The sequence below is a fragment of the Rhinopithecus bieti genome, unplaced genomic scaffold (assembly GCF_001698545.2).
Source record: "Rhinopithecus bieti isolate Rb0 unplaced genomic scaffold, ASM169854v2 scaffold_2350, whole genome shotgun sequence".
Lineage (NCBI taxonomy): Eukaryota > Metazoa > Chordata > Mammalia > Primates > Cercopithecidae > Rhinopithecus > Rhinopithecus bieti.
This window is the reverse complement of record NW_016803902.1, coordinates 28,679-56,548: the sequence shown is the minus strand read 5'-3', so window position 1 is coordinate 56,548 and position 27,870 is coordinate 28,679. Positions and strand designations below refer to the sequence as shown.

At 40.0% G+C, this 27,870-nt stretch overlaps 1 protein-coding gene across 10 annotated transcripts in view; it reads left to right on the top strand.

Annotated features, from left to right (window-relative positions):
* Window positions 1-26,839, top strand: part of HPS5 (HPS5 biogenesis of lysosomal organelles complex 2 subunit 2) — a 46,411-nt gene extending 19,572 nt beyond the window's left edge. For 8 of the 10 annotated variants that reach the window (XM_017857957.1, XM_017858001.1, XM_017857948.1 and 5 more), the window contains 15 exons: window positions 3,771-3,859; window positions 5,662-5,840; window positions 6,924-7,082; window positions 7,639-7,825; window positions 8,495-8,618; window positions 9,457-9,606; window positions 12,040-12,117; window positions 12,982-13,559; window positions 17,327-17,447; window positions 17,651-17,806; window positions 18,607-18,726; window positions 19,891-20,004; window positions 21,433-21,539; window positions 23,279-23,549; window positions 25,576-26,304. In XM_017857957.1, the coding sequence (XP_017713446.1) occupies window positions 3,771-3,859; window positions 5,662-5,840; window positions 6,924-7,082; window positions 7,639-7,825; window positions 8,495-8,618; window positions 9,457-9,606; window positions 12,040-12,117; window positions 12,982-13,559; window positions 17,327-17,447; window positions 17,651-17,806; window positions 18,607-18,726; window positions 19,891-20,004; window positions 21,433-21,539; window positions 23,279-23,549; window positions 25,576-25,636 (2,494 nt within the window). In that variant the 3' untranslated portion in view covers window positions 25,637-26,304. Of the gene's footprint in view, window positions 1-3,770; window positions 3,860-5,661; window positions 5,841-6,923; window positions 7,083-7,638; window positions 7,826-8,494; window positions 8,619-9,456; window positions 9,607-12,039; window positions 12,118-12,981; window positions 13,560-17,326; window positions 17,448-17,650; window positions 17,807-18,606; window positions 18,727-19,890; window positions 20,005-21,432; window positions 21,540-23,278; window positions 23,550-25,575 lie in introns of all 10 variants that reach the window. The other 2 variants (XM_017857989.1, XM_017857939.1) reach the window with 1 other exon arrangement.
* The last annotated feature ends 1,031 nt before the right edge of the window (window positions 26,840-27,870 follow it).

Here is a 27,870-nt window from a genome sequence, read left to right as displayed (position 1 = left end):
TGTTTATAATTACATATTAATATATGTTACAATTACAATTAATATAATAAATTACAATATAATATAGTTACATATTAATATAATATTTAATACAATATAATTACATATTAATGTAATATTTGTACATGTCTTACCCTAGACAGTAAGCTCCATGAGGGCTTTATTTCTGTTTTGTTCACTAATTATTTTTTCAATGCTTGGCCTAATGCCTGGCACGTGATAGATACTTAATAAATATTTGTTGACTATGATGTGATGTGCGGGATGTTGAGAAGTCCCTTACCCAAGAGTATTTTTTTTTTTTTTTTTTTTTTTTTTTGAGACAGAGTCTCGCTCTGTCGCCCGGGCTGGAGTGCAGTGACCGGATCTCAGCTCACTGCAAGCTTCGCCTCCCGGGTTTACGCCATTCTCCTGCCTCAGCCTCCCGAGTAGCTGGGACTACAGGCGCCCGCCACCTCGCCCGGCTAGTTTTTTATATTTTTTAGTAGAGACAGGGTTTCACCGTGTTAGCCAGGATGGTCTCGATCTCCTGACCTCGTGATCCGCCCGTCTCGGCCTCCCAAAGTGCTGGGATTACAGGCTTGAGCCACCGCGCCCGGCCTTTTTTTTTTTTTTTTTTAAGAGACAGAGTCTTGCTCTGTCGCCCAGATTGGAGCGCAGTGGTGCAATCTCGGCTCACTGCAGCCTCCGCCTTCCAGGTTCTCGCAATTCTCCTGCCTCAACCTCCCAGGTAGCTGGGACTCACAGGTGCACGCCACCACCCCTGGCTAATTGGTTATATTTTAGTAGAGACAGGGTTTCACCTTGTTGCTCAGGCTGGTCTCGAATTCCTGGGCTCAGGCAATCCACCTGCCTTGGCCTCCCAAAGTACCCAAGAGTATGTTTTCTAGTAGTCGGGCCACAATACACTTAGCTCTCCTGAGTTATTCTTTTGACTGTAGCTATTTAAAGCTCCTGTTAACAGTCCCTACCATGGTAGACAAAACCTTTGATGATCTGACTCTGCCTGTTCCTCAGCTAAAGCAACAATTAATGCCGCTTTGAAACCTCTGCTGATTCCTCCAAGAGGCTTACATTAGACAGCCTGTTCCTGTGCATGTACTGTTGTCAAACCATATTCATTCCTTTATCATTGCCACTCTCTTATTGTATTATGAATATGCGTCCCAGCATCAGATTGTCAACTCCTTTTCTATGGGCAGTGCTAGAGACATAGAAACCTCTCAAATGATAGTGAATTCAACAAAGAGTTGTTTCAAAAACATGAAGAGGAGGGCTTCTTTTCGTTCCTGTTTATTTATTTTTTTCATTTGTACACTGTGCCCTATGGGACTTTTACTGTTGCAACCCATAAATCCCAGAGGGGGCATCCTTATGCACTTTGTTTCCTTTCAGGCACATTGGTATTACTTTCTCGAACTTTAAAACAATGCTATTAGGTTTGTGTCCCCATTTATTATCAGTGTAGGGATAAGGGGATGAGGAATGTATAAATTACAAGTATCAGCTTTTATCTAAGTTCCCGTCCCCAACCCCCCATCTAATCTAGGTTGCAATTCCTAAGGAGTTTTCCAAGCTCAATGTCAGGTTCAGTATCAAAATTATGATCCTGTATCTCTTTCTCAGGGATCCTCTGGACCCCCTCCTTTTTTTTTTCTCCTCTGACTCTTGAAGGCAGCCTTCTCAATTTGACTTTGGATTAAGATTCTGACCATTTCTTGCATTTCATGACAAAGATTACTTTCCTATAGGGATAGTGATAGGGTCTTTCATATTGACAAAATGTTTAACACTTACATGAGTACTCAACTCCTGTTAAAAATCAGTTAGTTTCATAGCCACATGGAACCATGTTTAGTATTCTTGGAAACATAAAGGAAAAAGAAATATGATCCCTGTTCTTAAGATTATAATTTATTGGAGAGATGTGATTTATTTCTCCAAAAAGTTTAACAACAATAGGAAGTAAGAGTTGTGACAGTGCAGTACATGATTTAGTGCCATATAAGCAGAGTGTAAGAAATAGGTTGAGTGCAAGAAATAGGGTGAGTGCTGTGGGCTGTAAGGGAGGATTTCAGAGGGAAGTAGAACTTCTGATCCTTGAGAGGTGGCTAGATTAAGAACATTTTAAGTTGGAGAATGTCCTGACCAGCATTAGGAAGTGGAGATTTATTTTAATATACCAGTGGTATATACCAGTGGTTTATAAAAAATAAATAGTAGCAGCCTTGAGAGAGTAAATGAAATATATGAGATAAATTTATATGAGTAAGTATAGAAAAAGATGAGTAGAGAGAGTACCAGAGAACTGGAGAGAAAGAGAACCAAGAAAATGCAGTGTCCTAGAGCCCCAGGAGGTGAGGTTCAAGAAGCAGAGAACAGTTAGCCGGGTTGTCTTCTGCTTGGGGTTAAGAAAATGGGAAGTGATGAAGGGTTATTGGGTTTGGCAGTTTGGGAATCTGTGACTTTTTGAGAATTCAGTTAAGTGGAATAGTTAGGATTCCAGATAACAGTGGGTAGGTTAGTGAAGATAAGTGGAGGAGGAAGTAGATTCTGTGTTACATAGGAAAAAAGTCCAGGTTTTGGAGCCAGACTATCCTTGGTGTAAATTCTGACTCTTCTACATTTCGTGCTGAATGGTCTTTGGCATATTATTTTATCTCTCTGAGCCTTAGCTTTTTCTCTTTTTAATAAAATAAGAATGGTATATCTACCTTGATTGGCTTCTACAAAGTTAGGTAATATAGACAGAGCCTTTAATAAAGCTCCTGGCACATTGTTGACCAGGCGTACTCAGCCTTTTGTTGCCCACACACAACTAACAACATCAAAATATTACTGTTCCTAAAAGTGGCTCACTAGAGTAATGATTGGCAGTAAGATGTTAATCTTTGATTTAAATGTGCCCCTATCATGTCCAGTATGGAAAGTTCAGCTGCTTTAACAAACGTCAGGTAAAGGTACCTAAGCTTTTCTTTTTCCAAATACCAGTCAGTCTGTCTGTCTTTTTTCTTTTCTTTTCTTTTCTTTTTTTTCCGTCTCACTCCTCCCTCCTCCCCTCTCCTTTCTTTCCTTCTTTCTTTCTTTCTTTCTTTCTTTTTCTTTTTCTTTCTTCTTTCTTTCTTTCTTTCTTTCTTTTCTTTCTTTCTCCCTTTCTCCCTTTCTTTCTTTCTCCCTTTCTTCCCTTTCTTCCCTTTCCTTCCTTTCCTTCCTTTCCTTTCTTTTTCTTTCTTGACAGAGTCTTGCCCTATCACCCAGGCTGGAATGCAGTGGCACGATCTTGGCTCGCTGCAACCTGCACCTCCCGGTTTCAAGTGATTCTCGTGCCTCAGCCTCCCAAGTAGCTGGGATTACAGGCACATGCCACCATGCCTGGCTAATTTTTGTATTTTTAGTAGATACAGGGTTTCACCATGTTGGCCAGGCTAGTCTCAAACTCCTGACCTCAAGTGATCCACCCACCTTGGCCTCCCAAAGTGCTGGGACTACAGGTGAGAGCCACTGCACCTAGCTGACCCTTTTCTTTTTCTGGAAAATATCTAGTATATATGTCTGAATTTTCCCAATTTGGCATCATTTTACGCTATTTATTAGTGGACTGTTATTACAGACAGAAAGGAGTTGTTAGGACTCGATTAGCTGGATCACTCTTGTGTTTTCTTTGTACAATCTGATTTTACTTTAATAGCTAATGCAAGGATCTGAATTCAGGGAATTATAAACTTTTGTGTCCTAGCACACTCGAATTCTCTTAACTTATTCTCTTGCAGTGAGCATTGTGTGCTGACTTGGACAGAAAGAGGAATTTATATTTTCATTCCTCAGAATGTTCAAGTTCTTCTTTGGAGTGAAGTCAAAGGTAATTATATTTTCTTTATGTAATTTTAATCTCATGCTTATGAAAATTTGATTATTGTAGGAGCATTCTCTTGTAATTTAAGAAGTAGAAAATAGGATTTTTTTTTTTGAGACAAAGTCTTGCTCTGTCACCCAGGCTGGAGCGCACCGGTGCGATCTTGGCTCACGGCAACCTCCGCCTCCTGGGTTCAAGTGATTCTCCTGCCTCTACCTCCTGAATAGCTGGGATTACAGGCACGTACCACCACACCTGGCTAATTTTTGTACTTTTAGTAGAGAAGGAGTTTCACCATGTTGGCCAGGCTGGTCTCAAACCCCTGACCTCAGGTGATCTGCCGGCCTTGGCCTCGTAAAGTTCTGGGATTACAAGCGTGTGTGATTACAGGTGTGAGCTACTGCGTCCAGTCACGTTTCTTTTAAAGATTGACTGTAGATGTTTCCCTAAACATGCATTTGTGAATTTGTATTCAGCTATTTATTTTTTCATGAGTAATTTTATTTATTTTTTAATTGACACATAATAATTGTACATATTTACGGGGTACATAGTGATGTTTCGATCCGTGCAGTGTATGGTGTACCCTGATCAGATCAGGGTGGTTAGCATATCTATCATCTTAGACATTTATTAGCTCTTTGTGTTGGGAACATTCATTATTCTTCTAGCTCTTTGAAAACATAAATTGTTATTAACTATAGTCATCCTACAATGCTATGGAACAGTAGAACTTATTCCTTCTATCTAGCTGTGATTTTGTATCCTTTAACAAGTCTTTTCCCTGTCTCCTCCTTCCTCTTACGCTTGCCAGAATCTCGTCACCTCTGTTCTGCTTTTTTACTTCTGTGAGATCACATTTTTTCTAGCTTCTGCATATAAATGAGAACATGTAGTCTTTAACTTTCTGTTCCTGGCTTATTTCACTTAACATGATGTCCTCCAGTTTTCATGAGTAATTTTAAGTGTAATTTTCATTAGTAACTGCTGAAAAGAAACAAACAGGTTATTTGTCCCTCTGTTGCGCTGAGCCTTTGTCCCTGCCAGAAGTCTTGCTTTGACTCCCATATTGTATCTTTATAGTTTGGCGTTCAGATTGTTCTTGTGGGAGCAACAGCCATCATGTGTGACTGAGACAGAAAATCAGTCTCTATATTCTTTGGGTTAAAACCAGAAGTGGGGGAAATCTAGCTTTTTTACCATTGCTGCTCAGTAGAGAGTATATGTTGACTTTTGTTTCTTTTCTACTTTTGTAAAACCAAAAAAGAAGAGAGAGAAAGAAATCATTACTTACTGGTCTCATCAACAGTGATTTTCTTGTGGCTTAAATTTCTTAAGTATGTCCCTTGAAAACTAGTCATTTAAGTCCTTTCAGGATACTCTGCCGAGACAGATATTTTCTTGAAGGCAGATATTTTCTCATTAACTGTATATTGATTTACATACTGTGTTAAAATCCATTCATTGAGGACCAGGTTGTAACACTCAGGAACCTTATAGTCTGGCCTCTAATGTAGATTATCCTCTTTTAATGTCCTAATTCCTTTTCACAGAAAACAGCATTTTAAAACATAAGACTTTAGGTCAGAGAGATACAGTTCTTTCTTCACATCTTTTATTCTTGATCGTTTTAGAATAGTTTCTAAAATATGATTTCTTCATTGAACTGCAAGTACAAAAATAGAGATGAAATTCAGTCAAGCCAAATCCTACATAAGAAATGAATTTATTAGAATAATTTCAACCCTTTTAAAACTGTAAGGGATATTTGGTTAATGTTTTGTATGTTCACACCTGTGGTTTTGTAGATATTCAGGATGTGGCTGTCTATAAGAATGAATTGTTCTGTTTGCACCTAAATGGGAAGGTCTCACATCTCTCCCTGATATCTGTGGAGCGCTGTGTGGAACGCCTGCTAAGAAGAGGCCTGTGGAACCTGGCTGCTCGCACCTGCTGTCTTTTCCAAAATTCTGTCATTGCCAGCAGAGTGAGTCAGAGTTTACCGAGACATCTTTGCCATGGGTTGGTGAAACTATCCTAGCTTGCAAGATTGTGTTACAAAATTGCTTGATTTTATTAGCCCTGTCTGTATGACCTACAGATACAGCAATACATGCCCAAGGAAAGCATGATAGATATATCTAGGGGTGAATAGAGGGTAAGAAATAGGGTACAATTTTCATTTAAAATATCAAATTTACATACAAATTTATTTGTTTCAGAACTTGTTTTTAAGGGGGATAATTGTGTATATGGTAAATTTTAATTAAATTATTATTATTATTATTTTGAGACAGAGTCTCGCTCTGTCACCCAAGCTGGAGTGCAGTGGCGCAATCTCAGCTCACTGCAACCTCTGCCTCCTGGGTTCAAGCAATCCATTGTCTCAGTCTCCTGAGTAGCTGCGACTACAGGCACTCGTCACGCCTAGCTGATTTTTTTTGTATTTTTAGTAGAGACGGGGTTTCACCATGTTGGCCAGGCTGGTCTCGAACTCCTGACCTCGTGATCCACCCACCTTGGCCTCCCAAAGTGTGGGATTACAGGTGTCAGCCACCGCACGTGGCCTTAAATTCTTAATTCCTAAGAAAATTCTCATTAAATCTTTCTCTAGCTTGCTAAGCCTTTTTAAAGCACCATTGAAGTTTTATGTTCTATATTAGACCTCTTTCTTTCTTTCTTTCTTTTTTCTTTTTTTTTTTGAGATGAAATCTCGCCGTTGTCCCTCAGGCTGGAGTGGAGTGCAGTGGGTCGATCTCGGCTCACTGCAATGTCCGCCTCCCAGGTTCAAGCGATTCTCCTGCCTCAGCCTCCTGAGTAGCTGGGATTATAGGCGCCTGCCACCACGCCCAGCTAATTTTTGTATTTTTAGTAGAGACGGGGTTTTACCATGTTGGCCAGGCTGGTCTCTAATTCCTGACCTCAGGGAATCTGCCCACCTTGGCCTCCCAAAGTGCTGGGATTACAGGCGTGAGCCACCACGCCCGGTCTAGACCTCTTTCAATATATCGGCCATTTGAATATAGATTTACCTACAAATAGCTATTCCATTGCAATATTCTTTTATTAGGCAAGAAAAACTTTGACTGCAGATAAATTGGAGCATTTGAAATCTCAGCTGGACCATGGCACCTACAATGATCTAATTTCTCAACTGGAAGAATTGATCTTAAAATTTGAACCTTTGGATTCAGCTTGTAGCAGTAGAAGAAGCTCAATTTCATCACACGTAAGTATTCTCACCTTTAAAGGATTTTTCCACCTTCGGTTGTTCTTATTTACCTCTAGGATCCCCAAATGTGTTGTCCTTTCCATTTAGATTTTTTGGTGGGAAGGGGTGAACTTTTGTTCAGCTACCGGCCCAGCTCTGTGAAGCCTCCATTTAGGTGTGTCTTGGAGCCACATTTTGTTTTGTCATTGTTGATTATTTTCTGTTCCCTGATGTACTCATATAGCTCCCAGCATAAGTTACGTTGCTCTAATATGTGATTTCAGGTGCTTCATGCTAATTTGAGTATGAATGCAGCTCCAGATTATCTCATTTAATCCCCATTCTCACTACCATGCTTTATGAAGACAAGCTGGAGAAATATGGTAGCTGATGCCACTGGCACATGGAGTGACCCAGCTGCCAGGCGCCTAAGCCTTGCTCATCAGTTTGTTCTAATAAGCCATAATGGTTGTTATTAACTTTCCACTTGAGTGTTGGTATTTCTTTGCAGAAGTTATATTAATGTTATAAAGGAAATTTTTACTTTTTTTTTTGGAATTCTTTTAATTTTTAGGAAAGTTTCAGCATCTTGGACTCTGGTATTTATCGTATCATTAGTAGTAGAAGAGGCAGTCAGTCAGATGAAGACTCTTGCTCCCTTCACAGCCAAACCCTCTCAGAAGATGAGAGATTTAAAGAATTCACCTCACAGCAGGAAGAGGACCTGCCAGATCAGTGCTGTGGCTCACATGGAAATGAAGGTGATGAATATGTCTGTTGTTGGTTCCTGATGTGAAGCCATTATTTTCCACAAGCTCTTGTTACCAGGATTATCTTGTGCACAGAAGTTCTCTGAAGTGTTAATAATTTTTAACATGTTGATAGAATTTTCCATCCAGATCTACAGATATGCTGCCTACTAGAAGAGTTGGTTTATGTTTAGTATTTTTCCCCTCATGTTTGGACTAACATTAGGGCCTATTTTTGATCATGCATCAAAATGCTGGAAAGATTATGAAAGAAAGGTCATTAACCAAAAGAGTGGGAAGATTTTATCCTGACTAACCAAATTATTTTTCATCAGGAATGAAACATTACTGCAGTTTTGGGGTCATTGCCTGCCTTTTCGATGTGCGAGTATTCCTATGGCTGAACTATTGAGAAGAGAATAATAGAGACCCTAAACTCCCCTTTTGACTTATGGGGACTCAGGGTTAGTAGGCAAATGAAGGTATCTGCCTCTGTTTTATGTGGACCATCCCGTGCATTTTGTAAACCTGTGTTTCAGTCATTTGTTTCTGGGTCAGTTGTGATTTTGGTATTGAATCCTTCATTTCTTTCGGTTTGTTCATTTCAGAATTTTTTTGAAGATTAAAACAACTCCCACATGATTAGATTTTGTTTCTTTTTTTCCTGATTCCATTCATTAGACAATGTTTCTCATGCTCCAATGATGTTTGAGACAGATAAGAATGAAACTTTTCTCCCCTTCGGCATTCCATTACCATTTCGTTCTCCATCTCCTCTTGTGTCTCTTCAGGCTGTCAAAGAAAGGTAAACCAATTAGTCTTGTCATTTAATTCCATTTCTGATCTTACTTCAGTTGTCACATTAGAGAGAGAATGGAAAATGAGAAAAAGGAAGTCTCTTGTTTTCCATATAACTTGTCATATGAAGCTATTAACTTCTCATTTACCTTGGGGAATCTAGTTTCCCTCTGTTTTAGTAGCTGGTATTTGAGTTGTTACAGAAGTAGGTGTCCCCATCCTCGAGAGATCAAAAATCAAAAAATCTCTGATGGGAATAGTTTCCATGTATCATTAGTCTTTAGTTGATCCTTTCTAATGGTCAGTTTGGGCTCAGACTTGGAGTCTTTTCAGAATTCTTTCTAGCTACTCCATGGGACCAGGGTTGACATTTGAGTTTGAGAGAGAAGACTTTGTGCAGCTACTTAACTATGTATCTGAGTCTTACTGGGTACAAATTTTGCTTAAGAAGGCTATATTGTGACTAGTTAACAGCTGAGTTACATGAAGCAATTCTTTGTTGTTCTGTGACCAGAATGGGGCTGATGATCACATGGTTTTCCCCAAGTTGATAGAAATATTACAGATACAGCTGGAGTTAAAGACCTTTTCTTTAGCCCCAAAACACTGGTTTCTTAGGGCAATTTAGTAAATAATGGGAATCATTATATTGTAAGTTTTATATGGGGCTTATGTGAAATACCATTATTTGAACAGAGAAGTTGCTATAAACAGTCTTTACTAAGTCCAAGTTGCCTCCCTAGGACTAATAGAAATACAGAAAAGTCAAGAATGAAAACCTGAGTTTTCATTCTTGGTAGTAATAGGTTTTTATTCATGTTAATTTTTTGGTATTTGACTTCTAGTGTTTCTAGCTTTGTGCGTAAAACTACTGAGAAGATTGGCAGCCTTCACACAAGCCCTGATCTGAAAGCGAGACCAGAGCTCAGGGGTGATGAGCAATCATGTGAAGAGGATGGGAGTTCAGATACCTGCCCAAAGGATGAAGACACTGAGTAAGCTCTTAGACATCAATCTCTATACATTCTAGGGAATCCAGCTGTCAGTTTTTTTTNGGCAGAGTCCTTAAAGCATACAGGCCCAGGACGCCTTTTCTTTCTTTCCTTCTTTTTTTTTTTTTTGAGACGGAGTCTCGCTCTGTCACCCAGGCTGGAGTGCTGTGGCCGGATTTCAGCTCACTGCAAGCTCCGCCTCCCGGGTTCACGCCATTCTCCTGGTCAGCCTCCTGAGTAGCTGGGACTACAGGCGCCGCCACCTCGCCCGGCTAGTTTTTTTGTAGTTTTTTTTTAGTAGAGACAGGGTTTCACCGTGTTAGCCAGGATGGTCTCGATCTCCTGACCTCGTGATCCGCCCGTCTCGGCCTCCCAAAGTGCTGGGATTACAGGCTTGAGCCACTGCGCCCGGCCTCAGCTGTCAGTTTTAAGAAAGCCATAGACCAACCTTGTGCAGCCTGTGGCCCGTGGGCCTCATGTGTTCCAGGACTGCTTTGAATGCAGCCCAACACAAATTTGTAAAGTTTCTGAAAGCATGAGTTTTTTTGCGATTTTTTTTTTTAATAGCTCATCAGCTATTGTTAATGTTAGTGTATTTTATGTGTGGCCCAAGACAATTCTTCCTGTGTGGCCCAGGGAAGCCAAAAATTGGACACCTGTGCCATAGGCTATGTCCTTTTCAAGAAGGCACATGTATATCCGCATTCATTGAAGTTTGTGTAGCTTATAAAAATTGTGAAGTTCCACAAAGTGTTGAAAAATTACATCATCCTGAAGCAGATCTATAGAGCCGAGTTTTAATTTAGTACCTCTTCCATCTTTCCCCTGCGTAACTCCCCTCCTTCCCCCATAATCTCTTCAAACTTCTGGGATCTCACAGGAGTATTATATTAAGAGTAGGATGACCAAGGATCTAGACCTTGTCCTGGCTCTGCTTATGACTAGTATGTGACTTTGGGAATGTCACTGATGCTCTCTGGCCTGCAAGATCCAAAATGTGCTATTATTTGATGAGTCGAGGACTCATCAAGCAATAGCAAAATGACCACCTTTTATATTCATCTAATTGTCTCATGTAACATAATACTTTTTTCTCTAATAAACAGAATATTAGATTGAGATAATGAAAAAGAAAAGAAGGGATTCGTTAGGCAACGAAGACACTGTTGATCAAACAGTTGGCATTGATGTCCCGTCTGGTACCTTCCCATGATATGCTGGTGGCCTGGTCCTTGTGTAGCAGAGCTGTAGCAGAGCCCTTGATCAGGCATAGTGCGGAGTATCTTGTCTTTCTGGCTTCTGCCTTACAGTTCAGGGAATCTGGGTATTAAATGCAAGCAAATTCAGCACTTACCCAGGAATTAAGAGAGAAACCCATGGGACCAGTGTATCTGGACAGCCAGATGAAATAAAAGATTTGTAATCCTCAGAATAACTTAGTGAATCCATGTGTTTATAGAAAAAAAGTACAGATTTTTTGACATGACATTTAATGCAGCCTTCTATCTGACCGTAGCTACCTTCCAGGCACATTTTCTAAGTGCTGTAAATTTCACTCCTATCAGAGAACTAAGTGTGTACTCTGACACCTCACTACCTTTCTTCATGCTATGTCTTCTATCCAGAGTATTCTCCCACTGTTTTTTGTAACACAAATAATACCTCCTTAGGAATCTGTCGCTTTCCCTACTCAGAAAAATTATTTCTTCTTCTCTGCTTTCATATCACAATGCTCTTTAAAGAGCTGCTCTTTGGTATTCAACTTACTCTTCTTTTAAATTATGCTTAGTTGTTTGCATGCCTTTCTTTCTAATGAGAGCTTACTGGAGCTTATCACCTTGAGGCCAAGGACCACCTTTTCTATTCATCTATTCGTCTGATGTAACAGGAGTATAATACTTGCCATTTAGTAAGGATGAGAAATATTTGTCTAAGGGCTGGGCGCAGTGGCTCATGCCTGTAATCCCAACACTTTGGGAGGCCGAGGCGGGCGGATCACGAGGTCAGGAGATCGAGACCATCCTGGCTAACGTGGTGAAACACCATCTCTACTAAAAACACAAAAACAAAATTAACTGGGCACAGTGCGGGTGCCTGTGGTCCCAGCTACTCAGGAGACTGAGGCAGGAGAATGGTGTGAACCCGGGAGGCAGAGCTTGCAGTGAGCAGAGATCACGCCACTGCACTCCAGCCTGGGTGACAGAGCATGACTCCGTCTGAAAAAAAAGAAAAAAAAAAAAAGGAAATATTTGTCTAAGAAAGCTCTGAGGCTGAGGCAGGGAGAATTGCTTGAACCCAGGAGGCGGAAGTTGCAATGAGCCGAGATCACATCACTGCACTCCAGCTTGGGCAACAGTGAGACCCTGTCTCAAAAAAAAAAACTCTGATCGCCTCTAACTCTTGTGAGTGTTATTGTTATTTTTCACATTTTCTTAGGGAAGAAAAAGAGGTAACTAGTCCACCACCAGAAGAAGACAGGTTCCAGGAGCTTAAAGTAGCAACAGCGGAAGCAATGTGAGTATAATGAGAAACCTTTATAGTGACTTCTCAAGGCAGTTTAGTAAATGAAGTGAATCATCTTATCGTAACTTTTTTATGGGCCTTATGTGAAATATATAGTTGATTAGAGAAGTTGTTATAAATGGTCTTTCCTTTTATTAAGTCCAAGTTGCCTTCCTAGGACTAATAGGAAAAACCCAGGCACTGAAGTTTTCATTCTTGGCAGCAATAAGATTTTTTTCATGTTAATTTTTTGGTATTTGACTTTCAGTATTCCTAGCTTTGTGTGTAAAACTTCTGAGAAGATTAGCAGCCTTAACACAAGCCCAGAATGGGAATGACTTTCTGAGTCCATCAGTAGTGGTCCTGTGATAATTGGGGGCAGAGGTAGCCTCATCTGGAATTGAAATTGAATTAGGCTGGGCGCGGTGCCTCATGACTGTAATCCCAGCATTTTGGAAGGCTGAGGTGGGCGGATCGCTTGAGCTCAAAAGTTTGAGACCATCCAGGGCAACATGATGAAACCCCAAATACCAAAAGTAGCTTGGTGTAGTGGCATGTGCCTGTATTCCCAGCTACTCAGGAGGCTGAGGCGGGAGGATCACTTGAGCCTGCAGTGAGCTATATTTGTGCCACTGCACTCTAGCCTCGGTGACAAAACAAGACCCTATCTCCAAAAAAAAAAAAAGGGATTACTAAACACTGCCAAGTTTATGTTCTCTGTTTTGTCATCTTGTTGAGAAAGTTTTTATTGAAAGAGTTGAAAAGTAACATTTATTCCAGATGAGTATGTTACATTGGTTAGGTTAATTTAGCTTGAATTGATTTGTTTTAAGAAAAACACATGAAACAAATTTCATGCTTGTCTGTCTTGTATAGGACCAAGCTACAGGACCCTCTGGTTTTATTTGAATCTGAGTCTCTGAGAATGGTTTTACAGGAGTGGCTTTCATATTTAGAAAAAACATTTGCCATGAAGGACTTTTCAGTCATTTCAGATACTGACAACTCATCCATGAAATCGAACCAGGATGTACTATTAGTTAATGAATCAAAAAAGGGAATATTAGATGAAGATAATGAAGAAGAAAAAAGGGACTCTTTAGGCAATGAAGAAACTGTTGATAAAACACCATGTGAATGTGTAAGGAGTCCAAGGGAGTCTCTGGATGACCTGTTTCAAATATGTTCTCCATGCGCCATTGCAAGTGGTCTTCAGAACGACCTGGCTGAATTGACAACATTGTGTTTGGAGTTGAATGTATTGAATTCTAAGATCAAAAGCACCAGTGGACATGCGGACCACACTTTGCAACAGTACTCTCCTGAAATTCTGGCTTGCCAATTCCTGAAGAAGTACTTTTTTCTCCTGGACTTGAAAAGAGCAAAAGAGAGTATCAAGCTTAGTTACAGTAATAGCCCTTCTGTTTGGGATACTTTTATTGAAGGATTGAAAGGTAATACTCAGATTGCCTTATCAAAGATAGAAATTTGTATAAAAAAGCAGTAGCAGTTTTGAATTTTGGGGTTTAAAAAAAGATTTAAGTAGAAAATCACATCTGTTCTGGTCAGCCCTTCATTCTGTTTTCCATTCATTTTAACTTTTTTTTTTTCTCATTTTTGAGACGGAGTCTTGCTCAGTCGCCTAGGCTGGGGTGCAGTGGGGCGATCTCGGCTTACTGCAAGCTCCACCTCCTGGGTTCACGTCATTCTCCTGCCGCAGCTTCCTGAGTAGCTGGGACTACAGGCGCCCGCCACCATGCCCAGCTAATTTTTTTTGTAGTTTTAGTAGAGATGGGGTTTCACCATGTTAGCCAGGATGGTCTCGATCTCCTGACCTCGTGATCCACCCGCCTCGGCCTCCCAAAGTGTTGGGATTACAGGCGTGAGCCACCATGCCTGGCCTCATTTTAACTTTTAATAGTTTTTTCAGACATTGGTTACATTTACAACTGGATTATAAGAAATTAGTTTTTTAATTTTTATTTATTTTACTTTTTTTGAGACAGTTTCAATCTGTTGCCCAGGCTAGAGTGCAGTGGCACCATCTTGGCTCATTGCAACCTCTGCCTCCTGGGTTTAAGAGATTCTCTTGCCTTAGCTTCCCAAGTAGCTGGGACTACAGGCATGCACCACCACACCCGGCTAATTTTTGTATTGTAGTAGAGACGGGGTTTTGCCATGTTGACCAGGCTGGTCTCAAACACCTGACCTCAAGTGATCCACCTGCCTTGGCCTCCCAAAGTGTTGAGATCACAGGCATGAACCACTGTGCCTGGCCCTATTTTTTATTTTTAGAGACAGGGTCTCACTCTGTGGCCAGGCTGGAATGCAATGGTGTGATCATGGCTCACTGCAGCCTTGACCCCTTCGGTTCAAGCAATCCTCCTGTCTCAGTTTTCTGAGTCGTGGGATTATAGGCGTGTGCCACTGTACCCGCTGATTTCTTCATTTTTTTTTTATAGAGATGGGGTCTTACTGTGTTGCCCAGGTTGGTCTTGAAATCCTGACCTCAAAGCAGTCTTCCCACCTTGGCCTCCCAAAATGCTGGGATTATAGGTGTGAGCCACCATGCCTGGCCCTAGAAATTAGTTTTATTTCTCTCATAATGACGTTCAGAAAATGGTAGAGCAGTGCTGGGGAAGTTGAGATTAAAGTAAAATGTTTGTAAATGCAGATGTATTAAAAGAAGAAAATCTCTCATGTAACTTACTAATACAGAAATACTATATGGGGTACTTATTGTGTGGCAGATATTATGGTAAACACTTTTCAGCATTGTCTCATTTCATCCTTACAATAATCTTGGGAGTAGATGGTGTTATTTCATTTTATAGGTAAGCAATCTGAGGCAGAGAGAGATCTTAGGTGGCTAAACTGCTGTAATAAATACCTCATAATGTAGTAACTTGGACTTAAATAGAAGTATGTTTCTTGCTTATGTAACAGTCTAGGACAGATATTCCACGTTAGTGGGTAGCTGTCTTCCAGGTGGTAATTCAGCATTCCAGCATTCCAAGTTCCTTCCATGATTTTCAGCTCCAGCTTCCCTTAAGGGTTGCGGTTGGGTTTGGGTTGCTATGTCTGGGGAAAGCATGTAGAACGTGGTGTCTTACAGGCCTGGCCTGGTAGTGACTTACATCTCTTCTGTATACATTTCCATTGGTGACAATTCCGTCATATGGCCCCAACTAATTGTAAAGTAAACTGGGAAATGTAATCTGTCCAGGAGGAAAAGAATGAATATAGGTGAAGAACTTGCTTACATGTCTGCCTCAGAAACTTTGGTGCACAGCCAGCAGTATCTGCCTTGGCTGAAGGTCACACTATGTGCCATCCTGACATATGATAGAAACCAGCTCTCATACCCTAAAAACTATATGCATTGCCCTTTCTGCAGCCATAGTTCCATGTTTTTGAAGAAGTGAATTTTCTTAATTCCAAATTCTGCTTGAATAACAGATGCCATATTTCTAATAGTTGATTTAGACTTTAAGCAAACTTTTCATTCATTACCAAAAGTGAATAGAGAAACGTTTTTATGTCAACTGAAAGATATTTTAGCTTTCTAGAAATGTGGATCTATAGTTACAGATCTGCTTTAATTCAAATACAGCAGTTAAAAGCATAATACAATTTTTTTTTTCTGAGTTGAGGTAGATTGTCTTTTGTGCAAAATAAGAAACAAGTTATTTCTCCTCACAAATGTGTGACATTATTTCTCATTGTAAATTTACTGCATCTGTCTCTATTACGTGATCATACCCCGTCACAGAAGAGCAGAAAAGAGTCTCCGTCAGCCAGAGTGATAGTTGTTACTACCAGTGCTGGCTAGAGGAAGCATGGTGGGCAATTTGAGTGATGTGGCTGCTTACTTGAGTTTAAGTGAATATGTCTGGTTTAGCTCACAGTCATAAGGCTTCCCCAAACCTCTGAATGGCATCCTCCTCTGAATTCCTTTAGAGTACTTATTGCCTGACACAGTCAAATAGGAAACAATGAGACTGGGGAAAAAATGACTTTTTAAAAAAAACATGTATCAGAAATTGAATGTTGGCTCTTAGAACCTGGTGAGTAGCCCTCACCCTTCTAATGATGTTATAATTATAGGAAACAGCTTTTGGAACTGTTATTTGGGATTTGCCTTCAGAGCCAATTGAAAACTACTTGCCCAGCCTAGGCAACATAGCAAGACCCTGTCTCTACACACACAGAGACACACGCACCAGCCTATGTAATGTAGCAAGACCCTGTCTACACACACATACACATAAACACACACACACACACACCAGCCTAGACAACGTTGCAAGACACTGTCTCTACACACACACACACACGCACACACCCAGGCATTGCATCTAGGCAACGTAGCAAGACCCTGTCTCTCCACACATACATGTGCGTGTGTGTGCACACACAGGCATTGCAGCTAGGCAATGTAGGAAGACCCTGTCGCTGCGCGCGCACACACACACACACACACACACACGGCCAGGAGTTCAAGGTTGCAGTGATCGCTACCGCACTCCAGCCTGGGCAACAGAATGAGACTCTGTTTCTAAAAAACTAAAAAAAGAAAACTACTTGGAAAAAAACCTACTTTACTTTAGATTCATACTTTTTTTTTTTTTAAACCACAAGTAGTTTTAGATCATCACTCACTTCTTTCACCAGACTTGATTTTAAATGACTTTTGGCTATTCCAAAAAGTCAAATCTTTTGTTCTTCAGAGAATGAATAATTGCTATACTGGTATCTTTAAAAATAGGTCAAATATTTTAAAATTAATTTCACTGAATTTAATTCTAAAAGATGGAGTAGGAATACTAGTTCTAGAAAAAACTGAGCAACTTGGCATTGATGGTAACTAGGTATATTGCTCTGTGATGTGTGTAGATATGGACGGTCACTATATATAGCCCTAGACACTCATTATTTTAAGAGTAATAGTCACTGATGTATTAATTATATGTTCCTTTGTCTTATTTAAAACCTTTAATATGCTTTGCCTCCCAATTTGATTTTAAGGTTCTTAAAAGTAGAGATTGCATCTCTTGTTCTTTTATTTGTTTCTCCTACAATGCTTAACAAACATTGGGCCTGCACATAATAGGTCCACACAGTAGGTAAGTGACTGATGATTTCTGAATGAGCATGTTCATAAATTGAATATTTCCATCTAAGAGATAAAGTTTGGAAAAGGGTATGCTTTGTATTTCAGAAATGGCAAGTTCCAATCCTGTGTATATGGAGATGGAAGAAGGAGATCTACCAACAAGGTTAAAGTTACTAGATGACAAGGTTCCTTTTGATAGTCCGTTGTTGGTTGTTTATGCTACCCGGTAAGTTGTCCTATATATTGTTTTTATGAACTAAAGCACATGCTTTTTTTGTGTGTATTTTAGTCTCTAACGTGTTACTCATTTGCATATAAGGCAGCTTCTGTTAGTATATTTATTTTCATTTGCAGTAAGTAACCTAAATGTAACCAAGTTATATCATTTCACTGAAATTAGAGATTAAAGTGTTTTGTTTTTAAATGCAGGTTGTATGAGAAGTTTGGGGAATCTGCTCTTCGATCCTTAATCAAGTTCTATCCATCCCTTTTGCCCTCGGATATCATACAACTTTGTCATCGTCATCCTGCTGATTTTTTGGCTTATTTAGACAGTCTGGTGAAATCAAGACCTGAAGATCAGCGGTGAGGAGGAGAAGATATTTGCAGACTCTCCTTTCTTTTGATAGGGCATTGTTTCTCTTTTATAAGCAGGTGTCACATTGTTACTGTTAATTACCAAGGGGTTGAGGCACCTACTATGGAAGAGGAGGATTTGGGCAGCCTTGTAACATTCTGCCACATGTCACAGCACACATCACAAATGTGCATGTACCACACTTCTTCCCTCCCTCTCAGAGATTCTCAGATCAGTGCAAAATTAATCCCTTGATTCAGGGCCTAGACTAAGAAGATAAGCTTCTTATTGTCTTTGCAGTGAGTAGATTCACTGCTACCTTTTTATTGACATAGATCTCAGTTCCAGCTCTTCTCTTTTTAGGCTGATGTCTGATTTTCTATCTCCCCATGGTTGTAACACTTGTGACCTGTGCCTCTGGCTTATTAGACTAGCAGCTTCCTCCTTTCTTCTTTTGGTTGGTTCACATTTGCCACAATGTTGCCCAAGCTGCATGCAGTGGCTATTCACGGGTGTGATCGTAGCATACTACAGCCTCAAACTATGGCCTCAGTGATCTTCATACCTTGGCCACACTAGTTTTTACTTGTCTCTTTCTTTCCTTTTTTTTTTCTTTTTTGGCCCTTTGACATTTTCCTTGTTATCTTAGAGCTTAGTCGCCAGCATTTCTAGACATTTTGTAGCAGAAGAGTCTTCAAGTTATTTCTTCTGTATTCATCTCTTAATCAGGTTTTCTTCACACTCCCCACATTTTATGTTTCCTTTCTTAGCATGAAGATTGGTGACTTTTCCCCCAACTTTCTCTTAGGTCATCTTTTCTTGAGTCCCTTCTGCAACCAGAGTCTTTAAGGTTGGATTGGCTGCTTTTGGCAGTGTCCCTTGATGCTCCACCAAGCACCAGCACAATGGATGATGAAGGTTATCCCAGGTACAGAAGAAGTCCTCTTTCTTTCTTTCTTTCTTTCTTTTTTTTGGAGACAGGATCTCACTCTGTTGCCTAGGCTGGAATGTGATGCTAAGATCATGGCTTCCTGCAGCCTTGACTTCCTAGGCTCAGGTGATTCAACCCTCTCACCTTAGCTTCCTGAGTAGCTGGGAATACAGGAGCACACCACTCTGCCCGGCTAATTTTTTGTACAGATGAGATTTCGGTATATGGCCCAGGCTGATCTCGATCTCCTGGGCTCAAGCGGTCTTCCTGCCTTGGCCTCCCAAAGTACTGGGATTACAGGCGTGAGCCACTGCACCTGGCTAGGAGTCTTATTTCTAAGGATTAAGCTCCAGTGTTCCTTTGGAATGGAACTGGTTTATTCACATATGGCATTCTGGGCTCACTTTAGGAATAGCTATGGAAGAGACTGACCCAAGTCATGGTAGTAATGAGATGAAGTATATTTCTTAGTGGTTCTGAAATTATTTGGGGTCACCCTATAAGAATCTGATGATTCCTTTTAGAAAAATGCAGTTTTGCAAAATTGTGCACAACTGACCCCTGCAGGTTTTCATGGGCCCACATTAAGAGACCTTGATGATAGCCTGTGAGAGGGTAAAACTGGGTTGCGGGGTTAGGGAGATAGGTATGTAAGTGTTTTCTTCCTAAACATTTGTCAAGGAATTTCTAGACATAACCTGACCTGATTTAGGACTTTAAAAATAAAATAAAATTCAGGCAAACTACACACTGCTACTTGTGTCAGAACTGTTCCTTGTGTTTTCCCCCAGGAGAAACTTCTTAAAAGACCCCCAAATGCCAGTCTTATATTCCTAGCAAAAAGTCTAGAAGGATGTGCAGTGGTTATCTGTGAGTGATGGAATGATAGAATTAAAAGAAGAAAAAATAATTTATTTCTTTTGCTTTTGATTACCTAAAGTATCAAAAAAGAATTTCTTTTGCTTTTGATTACCTGAAGTATCTAATCTTTAAAATAAACAGGTTATAGGAAAATATCTGTTTTAATTTTCAAAACCAAATAGCAATGTTTTAAAATGTAGTAATAGAATGCAGTTAAACTCTATTCTTACCTATTAGGTGTTTAGTAAGCATTTTCTAGAGTTTATTTCCTATCTGATTTACTGATTTTTCATTTCATAGGCCTCATTCACACTTACTTTCCTGGGGTTACAGTCAGCTGATCCTTCATCTAATTAAGCTTCCTGCAGATTTTCTAACCAAAGAGAAAATGACAGACATCTGCAGGTCTTGTGGGTAAGTGAGAATTTTCTTAGAAACTGAAGTTAAGATTAAAAACATTTCAGTTAACAACCTTATAGTTAAGGGTCTGAATTTATACACATTATTATTTGGGGAGTCTCTTTGCTATTTAAAAGCACCTTTTGTTTTAAGTGATAGTAAATTAAACGTGTTTTTTCCATTTAAATTTCGTGCTTTTTTTTTTTTTGTATAGCCTTTTGCTAATTCCCCTCCACTCCCTCTGCTTAGTTGCCAGCCCCAGTTCTCAGGCATGTGGATAGTATTTCATTAAGCACCAGATTGTGTGATACCAATTGTAATTGATACAGGCTTTTATAATTAATATAGTAAGAGAGAGATCAAAATGGGCTCAATAGAATCGCTGGTGAAGGACTCAGGGAGGAGGTGAGATTTTGAAGATAAAACGTCAAACCTGGGTAGGATTTGTATTTATAAAGGAGCCAGGAGAGGGTGAGTTAGGTGAGAGAGAGCAAGGGCGTGGAAAACTGACATTGTTTATTATCCACATCACACTTCAGTCAGTTATTTATTGCCTGGTGATGCTGCCTTATGGCTCCACCTGGATTATAAACTTTTGGAGATAGCGACTTGTGTCTTTCTTTTCCCTCATAATGTCTATATCTAATTTGTATAGTGGTAGGCATTTGATACATATTTGTTCATTGATAGTGAGGGCTGAGTCTGGCCAGGTGGTGGGTGACAAGATAATGCAAACTTGAAAGCTGGCAGAAGTATTTGGTTATCAGTAGAGACCCTTTTAGACTAAACTTTTTGGTGCAAAAATTGCATAATGAAAGTGGAGCTTTCTAGAGATCATTTCTGATGTCTTACATGAGAAGGCTGGAGACAGAAGGCCAGCTAGGAAGCTGTTGGAGTGATTCAGATATGAGTGGATTGGTGATTAGTGGGGCAGCAAAAGGAGCACATCCAGTGGGCATTTCAAAGGAAAATGCAGTGGGACATGCTGATACTGGATATAGCAAATGAAGGAGGGGGAAGAGTCAAGGAAGACTTCCAAGGTTTGAATGTTTGGAGAAGAAACATGCTAGGTTTATGTTGAATTTTAAAGTTTATAAAGTGAATAAATTTTAAATGCCTTGTAATTGGAGCTTGTCCTCAAATGTCAGCATTTGTTGCTAGTTTTTTTGTTTTTTTTCCATAGATCAGGGTCATCTAATATAACTTTCTGTGATAGTGGAGATATTCTACTGAACTGTCCAATGGTGGCCACTAGCCACGTGTAGCCATTGACTACTTGAAATGTGAATATGTTAACTGAAGAGCTGACCTTCAGATGTTATTTACTTTTAATTAATTTGAATTGAAATAGCCACATGTGACTGTGTCTGCTGTTTTGGACAGCACAGCTCCAGATAAATTTATGGCCTTTTATTCCTTTCTTCAACTTTGGTCTCTTTAAAGTTTCTGGCCTGGATATCTAACTCTCTGTTTGGAGCTGGAGAGAAGAAGAGAGGCCTTCACCAATATTGTGTATCTGAATGATATGAGCCTGATGGAAGGGGACAATGGTATGTCAATCCTAACTGGTTACTCTTGGTTGTCAATTTTTAGAAGTTACTCCAGACTTCTCAACAAAAAAAATTTGGTGAACCTTTCAATGATCGTAATTTAATATATAATTTTACTTGTCACATTTGTGGAGTTTTTTTTGTTTGTTTTTGTTTTTTGTTTTTTACCTATAGCCCTTGATACGTTATGAAATCACAATTAAGAATAAACTACAGGCAACTTTTCTATTTCATGAGTGCCTACTATGTGTTAGGCACTATACTATGTGCTTTCCATATGTTGTTTTAAATGAGATAAACTCTGGGGATAGTTACTATTATTTCCACTTTCCAGATAACTGAGGTACAGAAGGGACAGTTAATTGGCCCCAAATCACACAGCTACTAATAGTAAATGCTGGAGCTGGGGTTCAGACCAAGGACTTCCTCCAAAATGTGTGCTTAGGCTTTTTTTTTTTTTTTAATTTCTCATTAATTAAAGATGATTCTGGCCAGTCATGGTGGCTCACGCTTGTAATTCCAGCACTTTCAGAGGCCGAGGCGGGTGGATCACCTGAGGTCAGGAGTTTGAGACAGGCCTGGCCAACATGGTGAAACCCCATCTCTACTAAAAATACAAAAATTAACTGGGCATGGTGGCTTATGCTTGTGATCCCAGCTACTTGAGAGGCTGAGGCAGGAGAATTGCTTGAACCTGGGAGGCGGAGGTTGCAGTGAGCTGAGATCGCACCACTGCACTCCAGCCTGGGCAACAGAGTGGCCCCCCCCCAAAAAAAAGGTGATTAGTAGGGCAGCAAAAGGAGCACATCCAGTGGGCATTTCAAAGGAAAATGTGGTGGGACATGCTGTTACTGGATATAGCAAATGAGGGAGGGGGAAGAGTCAAGGAAGACTTCCAAGGTTTGAATATTTGGAGAAGAAACATGCTAGGTTTGTGTTGAATTTTAAAATTGGTCTCAGAAAAAAAAAGGGAAAAGAAAAATTCATTGAATTCATCAAGTTCTTTCCTGTGTCACATTGTCTTCCGTGTTTCCTTTATCAGAAGTGTAGGCCTCTTTATTTATGATGGCCTCTACTCCAAGTTTTCACATTATGTGGGCCCCATGCATATCTCCTCTAAGCTTGTCTCATCTTTTAGCTTTCTGCTTCAATGTCACTTCCTCATAGAGCCCTTATCAGCCGTTCTCTCTGATGCTTCCTTGTTCTTTTTTTTCATAGTGCTTAGCATACTTTATAAGTATGTATTTACTTATGTGTTTAAGTTTTGTTTCCTATACTATACTGTAAGCTCCACAAGAGTACAGTGATTGTGTCTCTTTTGTTCATCATTACATATCCAGTGACTAGCATAGGATATGCCCTGGGTAATTACTGAGTGGTTGAAAGAATTCTGAAGCTGCCCCGGGTGTGGTAGCTCATGCCTATAATCCCAACACTTTGGGAGGCTGAGGTGGGAGGATTGCTTGAGCTCAGGAGTTCAAGACCAGCCTGGGCAACATGGTAGTGAGATGCTGTCTCTCTTTAAAAAAAAAAAAATCAAAGTTAATTTTGTGACTTCTCTTTCTCATGAACAATTTATACAACAAATTTTCAGAAAACAACTTGTGTTAGGGTGATGAGATTATGTTCTTGAATATTTTTATGTTTTGGCATTAAACATTTTCACAGTTTTGACCATCTCTTGTATCCAGTCAGTGTGCTAAGAGTGGTCAAACTGACATTTCCCTGTGTGTGTTTAGGTTGGATCCCAGAGACTGTGGAGGAATGGAAGCTTCTCCTTCATCTCATACAGAACAAGAGCACGAGGCCAGCCCCCCAGGAGTCACTAAATGGGAGCCTCAGTGATGGGCCTTCCCCCATCAACGTAGAGAATGTGGCACTTCTGTTAGCTAAGGCCATGGGCCCAGATCGGGCTTGGTTACTGCTACAGGAATGTGGTCTGGCCCTTGAGTTGTCAGAGAAGTTTACCAGAACCTGCGATGTCCTGAGGATTGCCGAGAAAAGGCAGAGGTAATACTAGTTTGTCCTACCCTCTGCGTGGTACTTGGAGAAGGTAGAATGCCAGACATTCAGAGGTAGATGTGGAGATCAGTTAGTTCCGACCCATCACTAACATAAGGAGACTGAGACTGAACTGGTAATTAAGGGAAGAGGCTAAAGTAATATTTCATTCACAGTCATGACCAAGATGCTGTTCAGATTAACCGGAATAATCTGATGTGTCCTTGATTCTTTAAAAATATTACTGGTACCAGGCTGGTCGTGGTGGCTCACGCCTGTAATCCCAGCGCTTTGTGAGGCCGCAGTGGGCGGATCACGAGGTCAAGAGATTGAGACCATCCTGGCCAACATGGTGAAAGCCCATCTCTGCTAAAAAAAAAAAAAAAAAAAAAAAAAAAAAAAAAATTAGCTGGGCGTGTTGGTGCGTGTCTGTAGTCCCAGCTACTTGGGAGGCTGAGGCAGGAGAATCGCTTGAACTCAGGAGGTGGAGGTTGCAGTGAGCCGAGAATGTGCCACTGTACTCTAGCCTGGTGACAGAGTGAGATTCCATCTCCAAAAAAAAAAAAAATTACTGGTACCTGGCTGGGTACAGTGGCTTATGCCTGTAATCCCAGCACTTTGGGAGGCTGAGGCAGGTGGATAACCTGAGGTCAGGAGTTCGAGACCAGCCTGACCAACATGGTGAAACCCTGTCTCTACTAAAAAAAAAAAATTCAAAAAAATTAACTGGACGTGGTGGCAGACACCTGTAAATGCCAGCTACTCAGGAAGCTGAGGCAGGAGAATCGCTTAACTCAGCAGGCGGAGATTGCAGTGAGCCAAGATCATGCCATTGCACTCCAGCCTGGGCAACAAGAGTGAAACTCTGAAAAAAAAAAAAAATTACCAGATACCTAATGTCTCAGTCTTTGTGTGTGTGTGTGTGTGTGTGTGTGTGTGTGTGTGTGGTATAATACACATAAAATTTATCATCTTAACAATTTAAAAATGTTCAGCTCAGTGGTATTAAGTATATTCACATTGTTTTGCATCCGGTCTCTAGAACTTTTTCATTTTGCAAAACTGAAACTCTACTCCCATTAAACAGCAACTTACTTCCTCTACTAACCCCTGGCAACCACAGTTCTACTTTCTGATTTTATTAATTTTACTATTCTAAATACCTCATCTCAGTGGAATTAGTACATTTATCCTTTTGTGACTGGCCTGTTTCACTGAGTATAGCATCCTAAAGGTTTATCCATGTTGTAGCATGTGTCAGAATTTCCTTTCTACTTAAGGCTGAATAATATTCTGTTGTATATATATGCCACCTTTTGTTTATCCATTCATCTGTTGACAGATACTTGAATTGCTTCTGCTTCCTGGGTATCGTGAATAACGCTACTATGAATATGAGTATACAAATATGTCTTCCGGACACTGCTTTCAGTTCTTTTGGGTTTATACCTGAAAGTGGAATTCTGGAATCATATGATAATTCTATTTTTAATGTTTTGAGGAACTACCATACTGTGCTGTAGAGACTGCACCGTTTTACTTTCCTGCTGGCAGTGCACGAGGGTTCCAGTTTCTCCATGTGCTAGCCCTACACTTGTCATTTTCTGTTGTTTTTTGTTAAATAGTAGCTATCCCAGTGGGAGTCAGGTACTATCTCATTGTGGTTTGGATTTGCATTTTTCTAGTGATTAGAGATGTTGAACATCTTTTCATATGCTTATTGACCATTTATATAATTGTCTTTGGAGAAATACCTATTCAAGTCCTTTGCCCATTTTGAATCGGGTTGGGTGTTTTTGTTGTTGTTGCTGTAAGGGTTCTCCGATATTCTGGATATTAATCCCTTGTCAGATATATGATTTGCAAATATTTTCTTCCATTCTGTAGGCTGCCTTTTCACTCTGTGGATTGTGTCTTTGGATGCACAGAGTCAGTCAACTTTTTGAATCCTCTGAAACTCTGTAGTTTTTAAGTTTTCTGTGAAGAATGAACAATGACAACTAAATTTGCTTGTTTCTTTTATTTGGGATTTCAGGGCCCTGATACAAAGCATGCTTGAAAAATGTGATCGGTTTCTCTGGTCCCAGCAGGCCTAGTGGGAGAAGATTCAGCAGGATGTTACAACATTTTGAGAAAAACTAAATCATGCTCCTGAACCTTCTGAATGCATTTGTTATTGAAGGAAAGACACCACCCCCAAATCCTGCCATCTTACTGGGGCCACTTTCGTCAGTGTCTGTACCCTTGGCATTGGCATCTGTGACTCTTTATCCATGACCTCAGTGTTTCTTAACCAAAGTTGTACTCAGCATTTCTTAACCAAAGTTGAATTTTGAAAAGAGTCAGTCCTTGTTTGCTGGAATTAGAATGTTAATGTCCTAGTATTATTCCGAACTACAGTATCAATTGCTTGTTGCTAGTGGATTAGAGAGATTCTTTTCTTACTGTGGCTTCCATGTTGGGAGCAGAAGCTTTTCATCCTGGTCACATGAAGACAGATAGTATTATTGCCTGGAGTTGAGTTAATTTTATATCTTGTCTGACACAATATGGAAATTACTGAAATAAGACCTTGTATAATGGAATTAACAAACCCAAAATAAGTAGAACACTGAAGATTTGAATTTGATATTTAAGTAAAATGGGACTGGGTGCAGTGGCTCAGGCCTGTAATCCCAACCCTTTGGAAGGTAAAGATGGGAGGATCACTTGAGGCCAGGAGTTCAAGACCAGCCTGGGCAACATAGTGAGAACTCATCTCTACAAAAAATAAAAAAATTAGCTGGGCATAGTACTTGCGGCCAGGAGGTCCAGGCTGCAATGAGATATGTTTGTGCCATTGCACTCCAGTCTGGGTGACAGAGAAAGACCCTGTCTGAAAAATAAATTAAATATCTTCATATATAAATTAAGCTAATTTAAAATATTTTTCTCTGTGTTTATTTAATATTTTCTAATCTGAACCTGTATACAGCTGACTGATTCATTCTTAGAAATGTGTTATCTGTAATCTTTCCTAAACAGAGTAGCCCACAAGAATCATGCACTTTTTAAAATTATTTCTAAGAAGCCATAACAAAGCTGTGTACTAATAAAGACTGCAGCAAGCACTTGTATTATTTAAATTATGTAAGTAGATTGTCATTTGTCAGGCTCCTGTACATTTACATAGCATGTTATATTAATAATAAATGTAAAGTTTGACTAAAGTTTTCATTTGAACAGAACGTAGACAGGAGGTTTATTGTGAGCATTTTTGCTGAAAGATGTGGAGTAAGTAAAGTGTTGGATACACTGAACAATTCAACTTTTTTTCATTTGTAACACAACCAGAGAATATGGACACAAATCACTGTTAAACTTTCACATTACTCCTAGATATGATGCAACCATATGGATTAAAGAGATTGTCAGGGAAAGGAGAATTCTTAGAATTCTGGGAAGTAGTCTATGGCCATACCACCCTGAACGCGCCCAATCTCATCTAATCTCGGAAGCTAAGCAGGGTCGGGCCTGGTTAGTACTTGGATGGGAGAATTCTGGGAAGTATGGAAAACCTTCCCACTAGCATAATTTGCCTTTTGGCTCCATTGGATTATGTTGAAATGTGCGTCTATACTGAGATAAGGGTGAGAGCCCCTGTCTACGGTCAGCACAGTGATTACAGGAAGGCCCAGAGGAAGTCCCATGGCAAGCAGACAGCGTGAACTGGCACAATTGTGCAATCATTTCCTCACAGACTTTCTCAAGGCACAGCAATTCTCATTTGATAAAGGGCATGGAGAGAAATTTCTACTATAACAAACAAAAACAAATCTTGTCACTTGAATTTATTTTCCAAGGCAAACAAACAAAAATCACCTTCATGACATTTTGGGCTAGATTGAAAAAAAAAATCTTCTTCAGTTAAACATTTAAACTTGCAGTCTATTTGGGTATTAGTTTTTAAGTAGAACTTGTGTCTTTCTTTCACTTGCCTGAAAGTTCTAGGCAGATTGTGGTTCATGGTTACCTCCCTTTCGCTTTTGTTTCCAGATCTGACCACTGTTTTACAGGGCAGCATAGTGGCTGAGAGCTTGTGTTCTGAGGCTGACTGCCTTGTTTTGAATATCTGTGCTCTCTTTTGCTTCATGACCTTGGGAAGTTCCTTTGTTTCTCTAAGTTTTAGTGTTCTCATCTGTAAATGGGGATGATAGTAGCTCTGATTCAGGGTATTTTGAGGATTGGATGAGATAATGAATAGCACAAAGAAAGAGTGAGGTGTTAGAGCTCCTCTTTAGTGAGAATTAAAGGAGATGGAAATGTAGGGCACAGTGCCTGTGACATAGCG